This window comes from Vulpes lagopus, chromosome 1, assembly GCF_018345385.1.
Source record: "Vulpes lagopus strain Blue_001 chromosome 1, ASM1834538v1, whole genome shotgun sequence".
Classification (NCBI taxonomy): domain Eukaryota; kingdom Metazoa; phylum Chordata; class Mammalia; order Carnivora; family Canidae; genus Vulpes; species Vulpes lagopus.
In genome coordinates this window covers 148043248-148061615 of record NC_054824.1, presented here as the reverse complement: position 1 = coordinate 148061615, position 18368 = coordinate 148043248, and the positions used below count along the sequence as shown (strand labels likewise).

The 18368-nt window shown below is 42.1% G+C and overlaps 1 protein-coding gene across 15 annotated transcripts in view; it reads left to right on the top strand.

Moving 5' to 3' along the window:
• The window catches only part of CDC42BPA (CDC42 binding protein kinase alpha), a 322452-nt gene that overhangs the window by 299000 nt on the left and 5084 nt on the right, over positions 1-18368 (top strand). For 9 of the 15 annotated variants that reach the window (XM_041750305.1, XM_041750295.1, XM_041750241.1 and 6 more), the window contains 6 exons: positions 484-581; positions 3301-3385; positions 5460-5583; positions 6284-6401; positions 10764-10949; positions 13782-13899. In XM_041750305.1, the coding sequence (XP_041606239.1) occupies positions 484-581; positions 3301-3385; positions 5460-5583; positions 6284-6401; positions 10764-10949; positions 13782-13899 (729 nt within the window). The remainder of the gene's footprint in view (positions 1-483; positions 582-3300; positions 3386-5459; positions 5584-6283; positions 6402-10763; positions 10950-13781; positions 13900-18368) is intronic. The other 6 variants (XM_041750332.1, XM_041750319.1, XM_041750287.1 and 3 more) reach the window with 2 other exon arrangements.

The following is an 18368-nucleotide window of genomic DNA, read 5'->3' as shown; positions in this document are numbered from 1 at the left end:
CTGTTCATTCCTTCAGTAAGCAGTTTTGAGCACTCACCCCCCCGCCATGTTCCTGTGCCAGGTGCATGATCATACATTCGTAGATGCGACTGCAGGTGTCACCCAAGACTGCTTTGTAAGTTGTTTCACTCTCAACAGCTTAACTGGTTTAGGAATCAAATACTTTAAAATGTACTGACATCCCTTTATAGAACTAGTATTGGCGAAGGGAATATTCTCCCATCTGTGTTAGCAGAATCCCTATGTGTTAAAGCCACCATCTGAGCTGACTCATGGCATGTCACCTGCTCATCGATGACTTATGTTCTGCCTGCCTCAAAAATGTTTTGACATGGCTACTACATGAACACAGTAGGGTTTGGGTGTGATTCCACTCTACAGTAATTTGGCATAGATCTTTCAAAATGTTTTGGGTTTATGGGTTAGAAGTAATTAACTGTAACAGTACTGGAAAAGTAACTGTTCCTCCTTCCCTTCTCTCAGGTTACAACGCACCATATCTCTCAGTGTATAGTGAGAATGCAGTTGATATCTTCGATGTGAACTCCATGGAATGGATTCAGACTCTCCCACTCAAAAAGGTAACTTCACATTAAAATATGGGCTCAGCACACTAATGAGTGTAGTGAAACACTAATGTGACTAGTTAGCTATTTCCCTAATCAAGCATTTTCTGACAATCGGTAATTTGGGATTTAGCTAAGAGGAGAAAAACTAGAAACAGAAGTCAAGCTGGTTACTTTTGTAGGTAGCTCAATACCATACTATTTTTGTCACATTTAGTTTTACTATATTGATAGGAGTATTGTTACAGTGAGCCATCAGGATATAACCTTAACGTAAAATGCCAGCGCCATCTTCTACTTCTGGAGCTCTGAAGGAGAATGCTGTCATTTTTTCTTGTAACTGCTTTTTACATAATGGTATGCAGGCTTTAATCCTGAGACAGCTCTCACATGCTAGAGAGGTGTGATTAAACTTAGAACCAAAACTGTTTAAGCCTCTCATGATTTAAAAGTAAAGGCTTTATATATTCCTAATAAAATATGATTTTCCCTTTAATATCTCCCTATGATAACAGAAAGAATTTTTACAGGTATAGAACAATTGTCTTGCATAAGTGAAGACTATCATTTCATACAGATATATAGCTTGTATCATCAATCAGGGGGCAGGGTTTAGAAGAATAGGTACAAGAAAGTAACACGTCATATTTCAAAATCTGCCTGGTTTTAAAGCACATCAGCAATGAAAACTCTTACAAATACTCCCACTTTATGTAAAGCACCTAAAATATGGCCCTCTGATTTGTATGTGGGCTGATTACATTTCGTTTTCGAGTTTATTTTTATCATGTGAATTTTATGGTGTGTATGAAAGAATATGACCTTTGTGAAGCACAATAATTAACTGCTCGCTCATGAACCCACCTCCTAAACTTTAAGGCCAGAACATTACCAGTCACTCTCTCTACCTCCATCCTTTTCCCATATCCCATACCCCTGCCCCTCCCCAGAGAAAATCACTGTCCTGAATATGTAGGTATCATTGCTTTGCTTAAAATACAGAATGGATATGGGGCATATTTAAATATTCCTAAACAGTTGTTTTGTTTTGTACTGTTCAGTTTGCTTGTTTTTGAGCTTTATGGAAATGTTATGTGTCATCTGCCTTGCTGTCTTCCTGCATACTCCAAGGTTCATCTGTGTTGTTCTCTGTGCTGTGGATAGCCCATTGCTTTATTTATTTATTTATTTATTTATTTATTTATGATAGTCACAGAGAGAGAGAGAGAGAGAGAGAGAGGCAGAGGGAGAAGCAGGCTCCATGCACCGGGAGCCCGATGTGGGACTCGATCCCGGGTCTCCAGGATTGCGCCCTGGGCCAAAGGCAGGCACCAAACCGCTGCGCCACCCAGGGATCCCCTATAAAAATATTCTATTGAGAGACTAGATCACAGTTCATTTCTCTGTTCTCTGATTAGCAGACTTTGAATTACTTTCCAGGTTTTGCTACAGAGAATACTGATGCCTGTGTCTTTGGTTACATGTGCAGGAGTTTCTTTAAATCACATGTCTAGGAGCAGAATTGATGGGGCACAGGGAATGCAGGGGTTCAACTTTACAAAATAGTGTCACTATTTTCCAGAGTAATTGTACTAGTTCATACTTCCCCCAGCAGTACAGAGGAGTTCCTGCTGACCCACATCTTCTCTGATCTTGCCATTCTCAGAGTTCATAGTTTTACAGCCATTATATGGTCATAAAATGCTGTCCCATTGAAGCATGAATTTGCTTGTCCCTAATCTTTGTATGGTTATTCATCTCATTTTTGTTTATGTTTATTCATTCTTATTTCTTCTTCTGTGAAAACTAGTCATGCTTTTTGCTCCTTTTTCTATTTGACTGGCTTCTTATTAATTTGTTGAAATTCTTTATATATTGTAAATACTGAGTTAGTAAGGGGTGGGGTAAATCTCCATTTATGACCTACCCATTTTGATTGTGTATTTTACTAAACATTTGTTTTTATAAAATAACAATAACTTATTTTTTTACTGAAAACTTACTGTTATAATTTTTTTAGAATTTATTTAAATTTAAGTTAGTTAACATAGTGTATTATTATTTTCAAGGGTTATTGTTATAGATTCTAATGTCATTATATGTATCATTCTTATCTTTTAAGCTTATATTTTTTCTGTTAGGAAACTCTTTCCTAATTCAGGGTCATAAAGATAGGACCTTTATTCCAAAAGTTTAAAAGTTGTACCTGTTACATTTATGTCCTTAATCTCCATGGAGTTGTGTTTGATTCATGGTGTGAGGTAGGGACTCCATTCATCTACTCCATGTATGTGAGCAGTTTCTCTGTCAGCATTTACTGACAGCCTTCCTCTCTCCAGGGATACACAGTCTCATCTCTGTCGTATGTGGACTTATAGTTCTAACCACATTCATAAAGTGGCTGCGTTGATATCTTCATAGCATAATTATTTAGTCACTAATGGCCTTAAAAAGTCAATTAAAATTTAAATATATTTCTGCTTTATTTCCCCCAGAATATTCTTCCTTTAAAATGTTCTTATTATAACTTTTGTTCAAATTAGATAACTTTATACTCATTTCCCATCAGAATTAATGTTAATCTCTTCTTGGTTTTCCGAGGGAGCCATATTTTGAAGATGAAGGATTAATGGAAAGGCTCACTAGTGTGTGCTTTCTAAATAGGCCAGAGATTTTATTATTTCATTTGAAGGTTTTTGAAATACTAATTTTATTTTATTTTTTATTATTTTAGGTTCGACCCTTAAACAGTGAAGGATCATTAAACCTTTTAGGACTGGAGACAATTAGATTAATATATTTCAAAAATAAGATGGCAGGTAAGAAAACATTCATTAATGGGATAGCTTCCATGGGAATGTTCTCTCTAAGCTGACTGCCTAAGATAATCAGTAAGTGACAGAGACCAGATTTAAACTTGGGTTTCTCTTATTCCAAAGTCTATGATCTTGGCTACTATCATACTCACCTCAATGTATTAGGATAAATGTCTGCACAAAAAGGCAGTCCGTTTAATCTTGCATAACTATATATACAAAATACTTGTTTCTGACCTACCTGTTATTTTCTGTGGAGTACTGAGTCAAGTCAAGAAAGTATAGTTGAATGTATCTTCTGTACTCTTGATACTATAAAACCTAACCCAAGGTGTGGCTCTAAAATTGTGAAAACTAATCAAGAGTTCTGATCGGGAACTTTAGGAATACCTTCTACCAATGCCTAGGGCTTCAAGCTTCTGAAGTGCTTGTGTTGGCACACGCAAGGACCACAGAGAGGCAGGTTCAGGAGCAGCAGGAACAGGAGCCCCTGGGATGGGAGCTCTAGAGAGGACAAGGACCGTATTCACAGTCACTGCTTGCCTTGCAGTTTGTAGCCAGTGTCTGCTCTTAGAGCTCTGGAGGTTACTGGTTTTACAGGCTGGTGGCTATAGGAGAGGTCCTACATAATAGGGGATATTCCACCAAGATTTGAGAAGGGAGATTCAGAATTTAGAAGTGATTCCCACTCAGTGATGGATTCACTGTGAAGCTAATGACACTTGAGCTTTACACTTCTCATCCCTAAGGGCCTGCACTTGCTTTTGCATCTTTTTCTTAGAGGAAGTCCAGGTATTTGTGTAGGATTGGCTCCACCCTGTTCTCATGGTGTATGGCTATGATGATCATAGAATATGTCCATGTCCCGGGTCGAGTTCGCAGGATGAAGCCTTTTTCCACATGTGTTCCCCATGCTCTCAGCTTTCTGCCCTGAGCTGGCAGTGGAGGCGGAGCTTAACAACAGAAGACCTGACCGAATTTCAGCAAAGGTGTCCTGTCCTCGGGAGAAGGAAGGGGCCCCACTCCCCAGAGGCCCTTTCTTTTTCTCTGTCTCACTCTGTCCCTCGTCTCTCAGGGACTCAGAGCGCTGCTGTGCCTCCTGGCTATCACCATAATCCACCCAGACCTGCTATGCACTCACCATTCTCAAATTCCAAAACTGTGTTTCCCCCATAGTTAAGAAAGCAAGCTGATGAAGCTACATTATTTCCATTCGAGAAGAACATTGCTTTCCGCTGATCACCTGCCCTGGCTTGCTTGTAGGCTCCTGCCCTCCTGCTTTTTCTCACTTCAGCTTTGTGGCTGGTGCGAATCCTTTTCTCCCATTCCTTATTTAGAGAATGGCATCCATTGTGTTGTGTGACTACAGCTGTCTATTTGATTCCTAGAGCATGTTCAGAAATTTCAGCTTGTCTGGGAAGCCCTTGGCTGACGGTTTTACTACTAGGTATTAAAATTGAAACTTGATGCAATACAATTAAGTATCATCACCTCCCCAAGATTAGAAGAGTAGAAATAGCAACAGTCTTACCTTTAGTGAAGGAAGCTGGTGGGAGCATGAGATTTTGTTCTTTCTCCACATCTGGCAGACTGGATCCTGCAAAGGAAATGTTTTATTATGTCAAAATAATTTTAGTTATCATTTACATGAATAATTTACCATTTCTGCCTGATTGCTGTGCAGCTTCACGGGGGAAGCTTTTTAACCCCTTAAGCCTTGGAATCAGTGCTGAGGCAGGAGAAGACAATGTAGAGAGATGGGGCAGGGGAGCTGCAAAGTGACAGGACACTCAGGCAACTGTGTTTTTCTTTTTTTCCACTAAAATTGTACCATTTTATGTTAATAATCAAATAAAAGTGAAACTATACTTTGTAAGCTATGTTTAATTTTCTTATATCCCTGTTTACATATGTCCTGGCACATATGTAAATTATTTACTGTATCAACACACAGCTTTTAAAAATGAGAGTTATGTAGGTCCTATGACTGAATTGTTGGTACTATCTTGGAGATTAATGGATGAGACGCATTTTAGGGCTTTAAAGAACATCACTCTTCTTCATATTTTTTTAACAGAAGGGGATGAACTGGTGGTTCCTGAAACATCGGACAATAGTCGGAAGCAGATGGTTAGAAACATCAACAACAAGCGACGCTTCTCCTTCAGGGTCCCAGAAGAGGAGAGGATGCAGCAGAGGAGGTGGGTGCGCGGCTTGTGCTCCCCGTCTATGAGTGCCGGTGCGACCTTGGGCCTACGTGGTGACAATACTGGTATTTGACGCGGAAGGCAGACTTGCTCTCTGAAAATCTGTCATGCATCTCTGGTGTCAAAACTGCAGTAATGAATGTACTTCTCAGTGTAATTTTAATTAATACTCTCCACAATGTGAGTATGCATTGGATTAAAGTACCGTATTTTAATTCATTTCTCTGTGTATATGAAATACTTACAATTTTCTAAATATGGGCCTTTGTGTAATAATATAGACAGAACATATCTGCATGTAGTATACCTGTATAGTCTGTGGAACTTCAGATTATTCTCTTCATGAGCAAACAGCCTAAAGGCTTATAGTATTCCCAATCACATATAAAAACATCTCTAAAGTGTTATCAATTATTTTAAAAGACACACATAAGATGGTCAGAACTATCTGTAAAACAGAGCTTTGCTGTGTCAGTACTAAGTGAACCCTCTCTCATCAAAATGCACAAGATCTTTTATTTAAAACAAAAGTTTCTAAGTAAAGTTTTAATTGAGTGAATTTTATTATTCTGTCCTTATTGAACATGACTTCATGGTTTTATTTTTGTGAACAAATAAAGGATGCTTAATATTTTTCTAAAGTGATCCAGATAGATCACAGAAAAAGTATCTAAACAGGTGTTTTATCTTACAGAGAGATGCTACGAGATCCAGAAATGAGAAATAAATTAATTTCTAACCCAACTAATTTTAACCACATAGCACACATGGGCCCAGGGGATGGAATACAGATCCTAAAAGACCTGCCCATGGTAAGAGAAATGAAGCGGGAATGGGAACATGGTTACAAGTGGGACAGAGGGGGAGAAAGCGTACGTGTATGCTGAAAGCCATATGCAGACCAAAAAGGGTATGTTAGTATGATGATGAGACATTTGTGTCCATACATCACAGTATGTGTAAGGTGCATGATGATATATACCTGATGAGAAAAACTCGGCATTTGGGCATCTTTGAGAAACCAGACAGATCCAGTTCTTGCTTAGTTACACACCCCATAAACCTGTCCTATATCCAGACTTTACTGGTGGACTTCGAGAGGATCTGATCTGAGATTCAGAACTTGCTCATCAAATCTCTTAACATTTCACTATGTTTTAGCAATTCCACACAGATATCTGCACCCTGCCCCCCCCCCACACACACACACACAGAGCCATGTTAGGTTGGTCAGTAATGGTCACACCTGTTGCCTGGCGGGGCAGTCAAATTTTCCTCCTCTGCCCAGTTACAGACAAGCCGCCTGGTCCATCTTACACACGGAAGTACAACATAGGAAAACTTGTTTTTCACTTGAAGATTAGATTCTTGGACCCATTATGTTAAGAAAGAATATTAGTGGAATTAGCCAATTTTCCAGGCTCTCTTTATACTTAACATTTCAGTATTACGATACCTCAGCAAATTATTGAAACTTTAATAGGAGCCTCTGATCACTGGTGGTAGCATTAGATCTGTGAGTCTGGACCCAGAGCTCTTTCTAAGGGAGTCTGTCTCATTGCGCACGTTACCAGCTCTGCCGTGACAGGAAATGCAGGTGTCCATCACTGACAGGAAAAAATGCTAGGTAATAAGTTTAGTGTGCAGTCACATTTTCTGAAATAACCATTAAGCTTTTGAAGATAGTTCTGCATTTGTTCCACGGGGGAAAAAAAAAAAAAAAACAGCCATTGAGTCTGAGTTCCTCTTTGTAAGTATCCCGATCAACCAGTTGACCCTGTTTATGAACATATACAGTGCTCTTCTTGTCCCCACCAAGGCATCCCGATGACCTAGTGTCATCCCTCCCATAGGGAGTTCAAATCATTAACAATAGCCATTTATCCTCCCAGAATGGAGATTTTCATTAGCTGTGCCAGATAAATAGAAATAAAGCGTGCAGAAAGATTACACATAGTAATTAAAACTAAGTAAAAAAAATCTAAGACCAACCATATTAAGTATTGAACTGTTAGACATACCTATCATATTTAAAACTTACACTGGTTTTTCATCTATTGCCTGGGAGTGAGATTTCAGATTTCTCTCCACTCTTTGCCCATTCTGAGCATGTGTTGAAAGTCCTCAGGCTGCTTTTCCTTTATTCTCAAGAAACATGACATAATGTTCCATACAGTCCAAAGCCTCTGTCATTTGAGAGAGAATTTTTCCATTTTGATAAACATTGGAAATGTGAATAGCTTCTGTTTGATTGCTCAAGTGTTCATGTACAATTTTAATGAAAGTTTTTTTAATTTTGTTGGTAAATGGTTTTTCAACACCTGATATGTACTTCAGATTTTGGAGAGATACAAATCTTAAACATGAATATGTTGCAAAGCAATATATCAACAAATACAAAATTATTTCAGTAGTTAACAAAGTTTTAATAGGTATTACCCTTTTTAAATTAAAATTTTTTTCATTTGTGTTTCATTTTGGTGCACCAAAAAAAAAAATATACACGGTGTTTTTTTTATCTTCTGTATTCCCACAACAAAATTATAAAGAATTTTTCTAAAAAAAAAAATTTTCTATATATTCTATTATGTCCCAGAAATTACAATATTTTCCTTAAGGTGAAATAGTTTCAGGATTTCATAAAATATTCCTCTGCTTGGTAGTCTTCTGCCATCAAGTGAAAAACCAATTGCTAATGTTCCAAAATTTTTTCAGGCCTTCATATACAATAAGATGTAATCACCATATACACCCTGCATGAGCACCATAAAAAGAAATGCCAGGTTTCCAACATTATAAGGACTTGTATCTCAAAGCATCATCCCTCCTTACTCCACTGTTTCTCCCTTTCCCCTTTCCCCTCCCACCACGTAAAGTAAAAGAAATCTCTCTTTTATTTATGTATATTTAATTCAAAATAAGGTCTGGTCTTAATTACTGAGTACAGCAAGCTCCAACAGCATCTCCCAAAGATTCTCCCCCACCTGACTCCAGGACACATGGGCTTCTGTGTTGGCCTTGTGTCCCCATTAGGCCTCTTGATTTTTAGCACTTCGTGTCACCAATTTTGCTGACCCGACAACTGCCTCATTGGCTCTCTTTGTCATTGATGCAAGTGCCTCTCTGTCCTAGAATGAAGTCCAGTTTTTAATGTTTCTTCCATCCCTTTCTTACCCTGTAAGCACTTTTGTATTTCCAGGACAAGAAGTTGGTATAAATTTTTTAAACCAATTTCTTTGCCTTAATTTTATTTTCACCTGGCCTTCTTCCCTTTACTAGCAGGGGACGTACAAGCTGGGGCTGTTTCTAGGCACCCATTTCATGACCTAACCAATATTTTTGATATATGGTCCACCCAGCCCCATGCTTGTCTCAGGGTAGACACTGGTAAACAACATATAGTATGCACATCTGAAAAAAATTAATTGTATGCATGCATGTACCTGTGTGTCTATATGTTTATTGAGAAATGTGTGATATTTTATTATGTTCTCAGATTTTAATCTGTTCTTTCCACTGAAATGGAATTATCTGTTTAAAGAACTGTTTCCAAAAATTAAGATAAATTAAATTCATCTATCATTTACATATGTAAAAAGAGCTTTCAGATCCCAAAGTTACATGTTATCATCGTGCAAAGAGCAGCATGTACCACAGACATTTTTTTTGTTTTACTCATATCAGTTCTTTCCTAGGAAATACCTGCGAGCTTAGAGAGCTCATGGTTGTCTTCAGAGGCTTTTCTCTGCACTAAAATGATACTGAGAGAGGGTTGTTTGCCTCACGGATGTGCAAGAGACCATCGAGATGAGGGAGTCCTCGTTGCTTCCTTCTCTCTCCTGAGTCAGATATGAGCCCTCCTCACATGTGTCTTACTGAGAACACACGCAGTCAGTACGAGCAGCTTGCAGGACTTGAAGGACATCCTGCTTTAGCTTCTCCATTCCTGGTTGTCATTATTTTCATTAGTGGCTGCTGGCAAGAGAGGGCAGATTTTTCTCCAGTTGAATCCAGAAATACTGTTTTACCTCCAGAAGATTTATTTTTGGCACATGACATTGTGCCTTTTTTCCGTCCCTAACATGGTTAACGAAGACCGCATTTCTAGCTTGAGGATCCCTGAGAGCTCTATCAAGTAATACTGCTTCATCAGGTCAAAGTTGCTTTGACATCACTAGTGTGTTCTTTTTGGAAATCACTTCCAAAAGCACTGGCTCATTCACATCTCTAAACTTAAACCAACATCTCATGTAAGAGTTTTTTTTTTTTTTAAGTCTCCATAGTTTGCAAGATTTTGTTAATAAGCAAAGCTAGCTCATCCCAGCTCAGAAGGGCACATGTTCCACCAGGCTTCCCCCAAAAAATCCTTCCCCTCCAACTCCTGAACCCTGAAAATGCCCCTCAGAGAAGGCAGCTGGGTGTTGAGTGACAGGCTCCCAAATTACTCAGAAGTCATTCTGACTGAAAAACTAGAGTCCTCCACGTGAAAAGCTTTTTTTTGTGTCTTTAGTATTACGTTCTTTTATGTTTTAATACACCCAGATATTGAAGGGCAGATTTTTTTTTTTTGTTAAAAACAAACATGTCCTTCTGGATGTCTGAGTGGAGACAGGCTCTGAGAGGTCCACCTGTAATCAGGCTCTTCCTCAGTCACTCACTGCTCCTGTTGGGGGAAAATCAGATCAGTGAAAGCAAACACATGTCAGAGCCTGTAAATACCAGGAAATGGTTTTAGGTTTTAGAGGAAACAGTTTCATAGCACTTCCAGCGAGAGGTTGGTTTTAGGTTTGCTCCTTGTTAACTTTCTTGTTTTTTCTGTCCTTGTTATTGGTATGTTTTTGCCATATTTTGATTCTATCACATAAGAAAATACTGAACTAAACTCTGAATGTCTCCTTGCACCTCCCAGAGTCCAGTTTCTGCTCATTTAATGATAGTAATAAAAGAGAATGATTTTATAAAATGAATGATCTTTTGCACATCGGCTGTTTCAGTTACTGGCAGGGGGATTAAAAAATTTAACTTTCTAAGTGAAAGTATTTCATGTAGGACTCAGTTCTGATGTGAGATATATCATTTCTTCTACATGCATGCCGTGTGAAATGTCATATATAATCAGTGAATCCATTTTCATGACCTTGTTACCTTTTTTCTTCTTTCTGTTGTTTTGATAGCCAGGCTTCCCTTATCCATCCCCAAATCATCACTCCGGTCTGATCTCCTCTCCGATCAACTTTGAGCACATCTATCACATGACTGTTAATTCTGCTGAAAAATTTCTCTCTCCTGATTCCATAAACCCTGCATATTCCCCGTCTCTGCGCTCTGTCCCCGGTACACCAAGCTTTATGACTCTGAGGGTATGGACAGCTGAGTCAGGTGTTAACTCCACTAACCGTGTGCGGACCTCCTATACCTGGCTTGATAAGTAACACTGCTGAGGGTGGTGCATTTTGTGACTGACTCTTTCCTTTGGCCTGTTTCTCTTTTGCCAAACCTCTGTATCCTCCTCCTACTCTTCAAGCTCTAGCTCGTTTCTTCTTTTGAGGAAAAGCATGAAGACTGGGGAGGATTTCACTTTTAGTTTTTTGGGTTTTTTTTTAAATTTTATTTATTTATTCATGAGAATACACAGAGAGGAGAGAGAAGCAGAGACACAGGCAGAGGGAGACGCAGGCTCCATGCAGGGAGCCCGAAGTGGGATTCGATCCCGGGTCTCCAGGATCGCGCCCTGGGCCAAAGGCAGGCGCCAAACCGCTGCGCCACCCAGGGATCCCTCACTTTTAGTTTTTAAACAGTATTGGAGAGTTTTTTATGTTTAATAGATGATTTCCCCATCACAATTTTCCCTTTACAGATACCATCGTTAAAAATAGCCCCTGCATGGGTCTTTATTTTGTTTAAACAGACAAAAGAGGTCTCCCAGAATATCTTAATTTTTTATAGCTCATTAGACTAGAACCAGTTCAACTCAGAGAAAATTTTTTCATTTAGTGGCATTGAGGTCTGTGATAGGGCCTAGCCACAGGCCTTCTTTCCACAATAAACCCCTTTTTGAAAAGCTTAAAAATCTCCCAGGTAAAAATTATAATAGTATTAATGAGTAACAGGAAAGTTTTTTAAAAAAAGATAATCTCACTAGTCGAGGTGCTGCTATACCTTTAATTTCAGCCAGGATCCGAGATATGACAACTAAATCAGAGAGAGAACAAACACAGAGTGGCTGCATTGGGAAGGACTGTGTTCTCTCCTCTCAGCCCCTGCAATTTGGCCTGACATCCTGGAATCCAGTGGCCTTGCCATGGCTGGAGAGCTGGTGGCCATTGAAGCAGATTACCCATGCTTCCCTCAAGAAATACACGCTTAGCTAAGTCCTCAGGAACATTTTCTCAAGTTCACTTTACAAACAAGACACTCAGATTCCGTCATGTATACCCATGTCCCACAGCGCCCCTGACTTACTAGCAAAACAGTAGCACCAATTTTTTATTTGCATAGAAAACTAACCATAGGGTATGAAGTTTATTTTTGTGTTTTTGTTTGCATTATGAAATTACCCTAAATTATGTTTGAAAAGTCATTGACATTAAACCATAATGTCATTTAAACATCTTATTTAACAAAATAAGATGAACGATGATAAAAACAAGCCTAAGTTTGCCTGGTAACATTGCAGGGAGTGCATTCCAGAGGACTATTGTCTAAATTAATCGGTCAAGAATTTTTCCAATGAAAGAGGACAGAGATGTCCTGTAAGTCAGTCCTCTGCAAGTAAAAACACTGCCGTCAAAGTTTTCCCCTGATCTGAAATGTATTTGCGCCCAAAAAAGCCCAGCAAAGCTGGTTTCCTGTCACTTTAGACTGACGTCAAACTCCAGCTGAATGAATGGTAAACTGTTCCATTGTGGGTTTTTTCTCACAAAATATTTCTTCTGTGTGTAGTCTTTGATTATTGCACAGCTGGTATATTTTTACAGGCTTCATTTAGGCCATTTATTCTAGGCTAGGTTTGTTCTATAGGAAAGGACACCCCCCCCCCCCCCAGGTATCTTATGGTTTACAGCAGAAACAATAAGAACTGGAAGGTTGAAACTGATCTTCCCATCTCTTTTGATCTTTCCTTTGCTGCACTGTTTGCCTGTCACCATGTCTTAGAGGGTTGCTTCCCTACGCCTGAATGTTAAAATGCTGGTGCTGTTTCAGTTTTGATCGTTTTATTTTCTTAGAGAAAAAAAAGGGGAAAGCATTTGCTTTGAACAAATAACACACTAAGAATTAAGTGGACTTTGCAGATTCGATATGTGGACCAAAATGGCAGTGGTTGGCTCTGCGGCCCACCAGCCCACTAACTCAGCTGGCGTGGCTGCTCAGAATGTAGGATCTGGAGTTCTTCACGCAGTATTAGTGCGTGTTTCCCTGATTGCCAACCTTGGCCTGACGTTGGTTGTTCTGACACAACCTTCTCTCAGGAGTCAGCCAACCCTCTTTCTGGTCTCACAGGTTTGGGTTCTCAGTCAACTTCAGATAGCTCTTACTAGTAGCCTCCTCTCTCACTGTGTATGACTTCCAAGGTACCCAGTGGCCCACTTTTCTACCTGGAGCCCCAAAACCATTCCATAATGTGATAGAAAACTTCCCAAACCAGAGTTGCCTGGTGAGATTGCTTCACCCCGGTTGTGGTTGTGCCAGATGTGCCACAGTGCTGCTCACACAGCACATTCTGTATCATACTGTAAAACATCTGCTGGCTGGAGAAAAATAGACTCTAAATTGACTTTGCTCCAAGTGGGCTCATTCTCTTCAGCTAATGGAGTCATCCTAATAAAAATCTCGTAGTATGTAGTAAATGCTTTGTCTCATTATCTGCAAATGTCCATGTAATTCTGAGCTTCGCTGTCACTTCTAACCACGTAACTTTTACTCACTGTTCTCACAACAAAGAGTATTCTTATTTGCCAATAACCATCTCAATCCATACAAGGATGAGCACTTATCCTTGACTGGGGTGAGGTTTGCTTCCATTCGGGTTCAGTACTTCTGGGGGCAGGAGGGATTATATAGTCTCTTCCTTGTTCTGTATCACTCTGGTCAAGATCATTTCTTTGCTAAAATGCAAGTGAAAAATAGACATCTCTGCTGAAAATCACTCTCTCTCTCTGGCTGAAGAGTTTTCCTCTGTGTTTTGTTTTCAGAACCCTCGGCCTCAGGAAAGCCGGACCGTGTTCAGCGGCTCAGTCAGTATTCCATCCATCACTAAATCCCGCCCTGAGCCCGGCCGCTCCATGAGCGCCAGCAGCGGCCTTTCGGCAAGTGAGTGCTGCCCTGGGTGCCCCTGCTCTGGCCTCGTCCATGCATGCATGCTCTGGTGGCCTGCTGGGTAGGGGGCCAGGAAGCATGGGTGCACTGTGTTTAGCAAGTGATCGTGGGGTCCTTTTCGAGTTACCAGTCCATCCTGGAGACAGATGCTTAACACCTCAATCTGTGATGATAGATGCCCCAAAGGAAATCAACAGGGCACCATGACAGAGTAACAAGCAGGGGGCTATTAGGGGTGATTCACACTGAGATTCATTAGGAAGGTCACGGGCCTACCCTAGGGTTGATGCCATGTTTTAGTCACTTTTGATTGATTCAGAGGTGGCCAGTGTGGCTATCTGGTGTAGTAGTCAGGGAGTGACCCCAGACAAAAAGCACAAGTGGTATAGGCAACGGTCAGATCAAACAGAGACTTGCAGAGCAAGCAGAGACATTTTTATTAGAAATACAACAGGAAGCCTCTGAAAAATTTAAGCATGGAAGGACCTTTATCCAATTCACATTTTTAAAAAACCTCTCCAACTGCCAAATGGAGACTGGATACAGGGCAAGAGTGGAAGTGTGCCTCCTTGTAGGGCTCAGAGTGGGCAGCAGGAGTGACAGGGCCTGGGGGACAGCGGTGGAGGAGAAGGGAAGGCAACAGGGAGCCACTCAAGGGTGAAAACAGTGAGGCTTGGCAGGGCATTAGTTGTGGGAGGTGAAGGAGATGGAAGAGTAACAGGTGACCCTCAGTTTCCTGTGGGAACAGTGGGTGCCAGGGTCTGGAATGGCTGGCAGGACATGAGGAAGGAGACCGGGGACACATGAGCAGGATGGCACTCGTCATTCATCCAGTGACCATCCAGGAGACAGCAAGTCTTCTGCTGGGGCACTGGGGCACTGTCATATGCAATCGAGCACCTGCTTTCAGGTGGCTCGCTTGCTGTCTTTATTGGCAGCTTCTCTCCTTCCACCCCAAACCTCGGCACCACTGGTCTTCTACTTCACACAAAGCCCTGCGCTCAGGGGCCACGGAGAGAAAACTCTGCTCCACACTGGGCTTGTCCCCCTATAGTCAGAGCAACTTCAGGAGCCAGGGCGTGGGGGGTGTCAAAAGGTACTGTTTGTCCCAGGAAAGGTTCAGGGATGCTAGCAGCTGCCAGCCTCAGAATAAGAGGAGTGCAGAGAGGCAGTATTTGATCATGACAATGAAATGTCTCGAGTCCGCTGAGATCTTTAGGAGTTCCTGGATCACAAACAGCGAGCTAAATTGTTAGACAATCGGCACTGCTCCTGACTCAGGGAAGACTGTTTGTAGCCAAGGGCTGCTTTTCTGTCTGTTTTGCAAAAGTAGCTTGACATCGGCCTAGAGGTTGGAGGTTGTACGTGCAAGGTGCCACCAGAAGTGCATTCCAATTGTGTCAAGCATAACCTTAACAAGACCTCTCACCGTGCCCACAGCTGGTCTCTGGGGGCACGAGCTCACATTCAGAAATCGTCAGTAATCATATCTGAATACAACTTCTCAGTCAGAAATCGTATCTGTTGCCTCCCGTCCTTGAACAGTAGATATCTGAGAGGCAGTCTCCTGCTGTGGATCCAGTTTGTTGTGTCTGCAGCAGACGTTGGAGTCAACCCTGCTCTGTGCTGCCTGTTGCTTCCAGGCCCTGGCGATACAGAGATGGGGGCTAGTATAGTAGTTACTTCTCGTGCAGAAAGTGGTACCCTGAAACTTAGATCGAAACAATGATCAGGGGTGCCTGGGTGGCTCAGTCAGTTGAGCAGCTGACTCTTGGTTTCAGTTCAGGTCATGTTGTCAGGGTGATGGGATGGAACCTGCTTGGGATTCTCTCTCTCCTTCTCAAAAAAAAAAAAGAAAGAAAGAAAAGAAAAGAAAAAAGAAAAGAAAAGAAAAGAAAAAAGAAAAGAAAAAAAAAAGAAAAGAAAAACAATGATCCTTGATCATCTCTGTCCGTTTCTAAGGGTCAGGGATCTGGGAGCGGCTGAGCTGGCTGACTCATGTCAGGGTCCCCATGGCTGTGGCTGGAGCGAGAGCCAGCCAGCCTCTCGTGCAGCTGTGGTCGGGGACTGTGTTCCTTACTATGTAGGCCTGTCTCTATGGTCCCTGAATGTCCTTGTGCCATGGTGGTTGCTTCCCCCAGAGCAGGTAGACAGAGAGGCAGGTAGATGGAAATGGCAACATTTTTATAAGCTCTTCTCTGGGGAGACCCCACCCCTCTGTGGTGCGCTGTAGAGTCCTCAGACTACCGGCAGGTGTAAGCCCCCAGAGGGGAGGCTCCCATGCATGGGGCTTTCAGCGTCAACTTCTGACCCTTTGTCATTGCCTCCTTAGAGCATCGCTGCCCTGGGTGCAGGGCCCTGACAGTGAAAAATCTAGCCAGTTGGAAAAGTAATAACCATTTTATTTTCTTTTTATTAATGCTGGCTACATAAATAGTGGATTTACATTATAATTAAGTTTTCAAGATTTGAGATGCAAAGAGAGTATTACAGCATTAACAGTTGTGTATAATCCCTGCTCCAAATATATATATGTATACACACACACACACGCACGCACAAAAGGAATCTGCTGTATAATATGTTACATTCCTAGCAAGATCTGGACAACACCCACAAACAGATCAGTATTTATACAGCCAAATTCATGAGCTGTAAATAGATAAGCTCTCTAGTCAGCCTCCAATTAGCTCAGATTAGGTTTGCCACCGCATGAGTTCACATCAAGCTTATGAAAACACTTTCCGTCTTCAGGGCTTTGGTTTTACTGAACATCAGGTAAAGATGGGCCCTGTAATGGAAGGCTGTGAAGGGCCCGGGGCCGCCACCTCTCAGGAACCCATCAGGGGTGCTGTCCTTGAGATCCTTAGGGAGAAGGCCCTCCCAGGAATTCCAAGGGGCTTCTTCTGTGTCAGGTGCCACCTCCTGGCTTTCAGAAGAGTCCAGGTCATGTGAGAAGTTTCCAGAAGGTTCCAGAAGGACAGCCAGCTGCGAGAGACACAAGAAGTAATAGAGAACCCTGTTGTCAGTCTCCACAACCAGAAGCACAGATCTTTCAGAGCCAGAATCAGGATGGCTTCACGATGCAAAGTGGCTCCGTCCCGGTCCGTCCCGGTCTCCCTGAAGAGGAAGACCCACTCCTGTCAGCCACCGACTCACAAGGGAGCCTCACCTCTCCTGAGGTCATGCAGAGTCAGAGACCTTGCTGCCCAAGCCCCAGAGCCATCAGCCAGTGCTCCTTAGAGGAGGCTGTGCCCAAGGACATAGTCTCAGCCGCACCACAGTCCTCAGACTGTCCCCAGGCCCCTTCTGCTGGCCTGTCACAGCAGCCTTGCTTTAATGTGTTAAGATTGGAGTGGTCCACTGTGACTTTTCTTTGAAAGGAACATTGCCAAAGTTCGTTCTTAAAAAAAGTGTACATCACGGAGGTGGCATGAATTTCTTGTGTTCTGTAAATGGCACTCGAATGAAGGCAAGGAGACGGTTAAGAAGAAGGTGCAGCCTGGAGAGAGCCCCCCACGAAAGTGCACCTTGCACTCTTGGGAGTGTGGGCCCCACTATGCACTTTCTGCCCCTGGGGTGCAGGCCCCACGGTGTGCCTTCTGCTTCTGGGGTTTTCCATGTACCCGGGGCTAAGCTGTTCCCATAGAAATCCCATAAAGCAGAAATTAGGCATTATCTACAGGTAGAAACAGAGACCCAGGTAAAGAAGGTACTTGAAGTCACATGGTTAATAAGCACAGCCACAGAAGCCTCTGGTGCTTCAGATGTTCTCTTCAGAATAACAAACTTTTATAAAAACAACGTACTGGATAGTTTCCGTGGCCCTGAAGCAATAGGGAATTGGAATGAGTTAGCCTTTGGGAAGGTGGTGACCCAGGGGCCCAGAAGAGCCACCTCCAAGGAGCGACGAGCACCCTCATGGCAACCATGAAGATCAGTGAGTGGCTAGTGAGTGACCTCTGCAGCAAATGGGGTGCTGGGGGGGCAGGTTCCAGGGTGCAGGAGGAGGGCCCCCCCCCGAATCCTCCCAAGAGGTTCCAACAAGGAAGCCTGAGGTTCTGCTGCTGTGGGTCAGTGACAGGTCCAGGCTGGGGCATCTGTAAGCTCCCCAACACGGGACAGGGGTGACTCTGGACATGTGGGGGGCCTAGAGCACATTCCCAGGCTGAGAAGACTTTGTGTCTTCATCGTCATGAGGTGCCTAACACAGTCGTCTTTGATGCTCTTACAGAATTCTTAATGTAAAACCACTAGATTGGGATTTTTTTTGGGGGGGGGGGAGATTTATTTTTCAACCAGCAGCAAGTGGAAACAGTCATAATCTGTATCTTATATGGACAAGTCAGCAGTCTTTTCAGTCCAAGTGGTTTTAATATGGAAGCTCAGCAAGATTAAAATGTTTTTTAGGAAAAATACTAAAGAAGAAGGAATGGGACACCTGGGTGGCTCAGTGGTTGAGT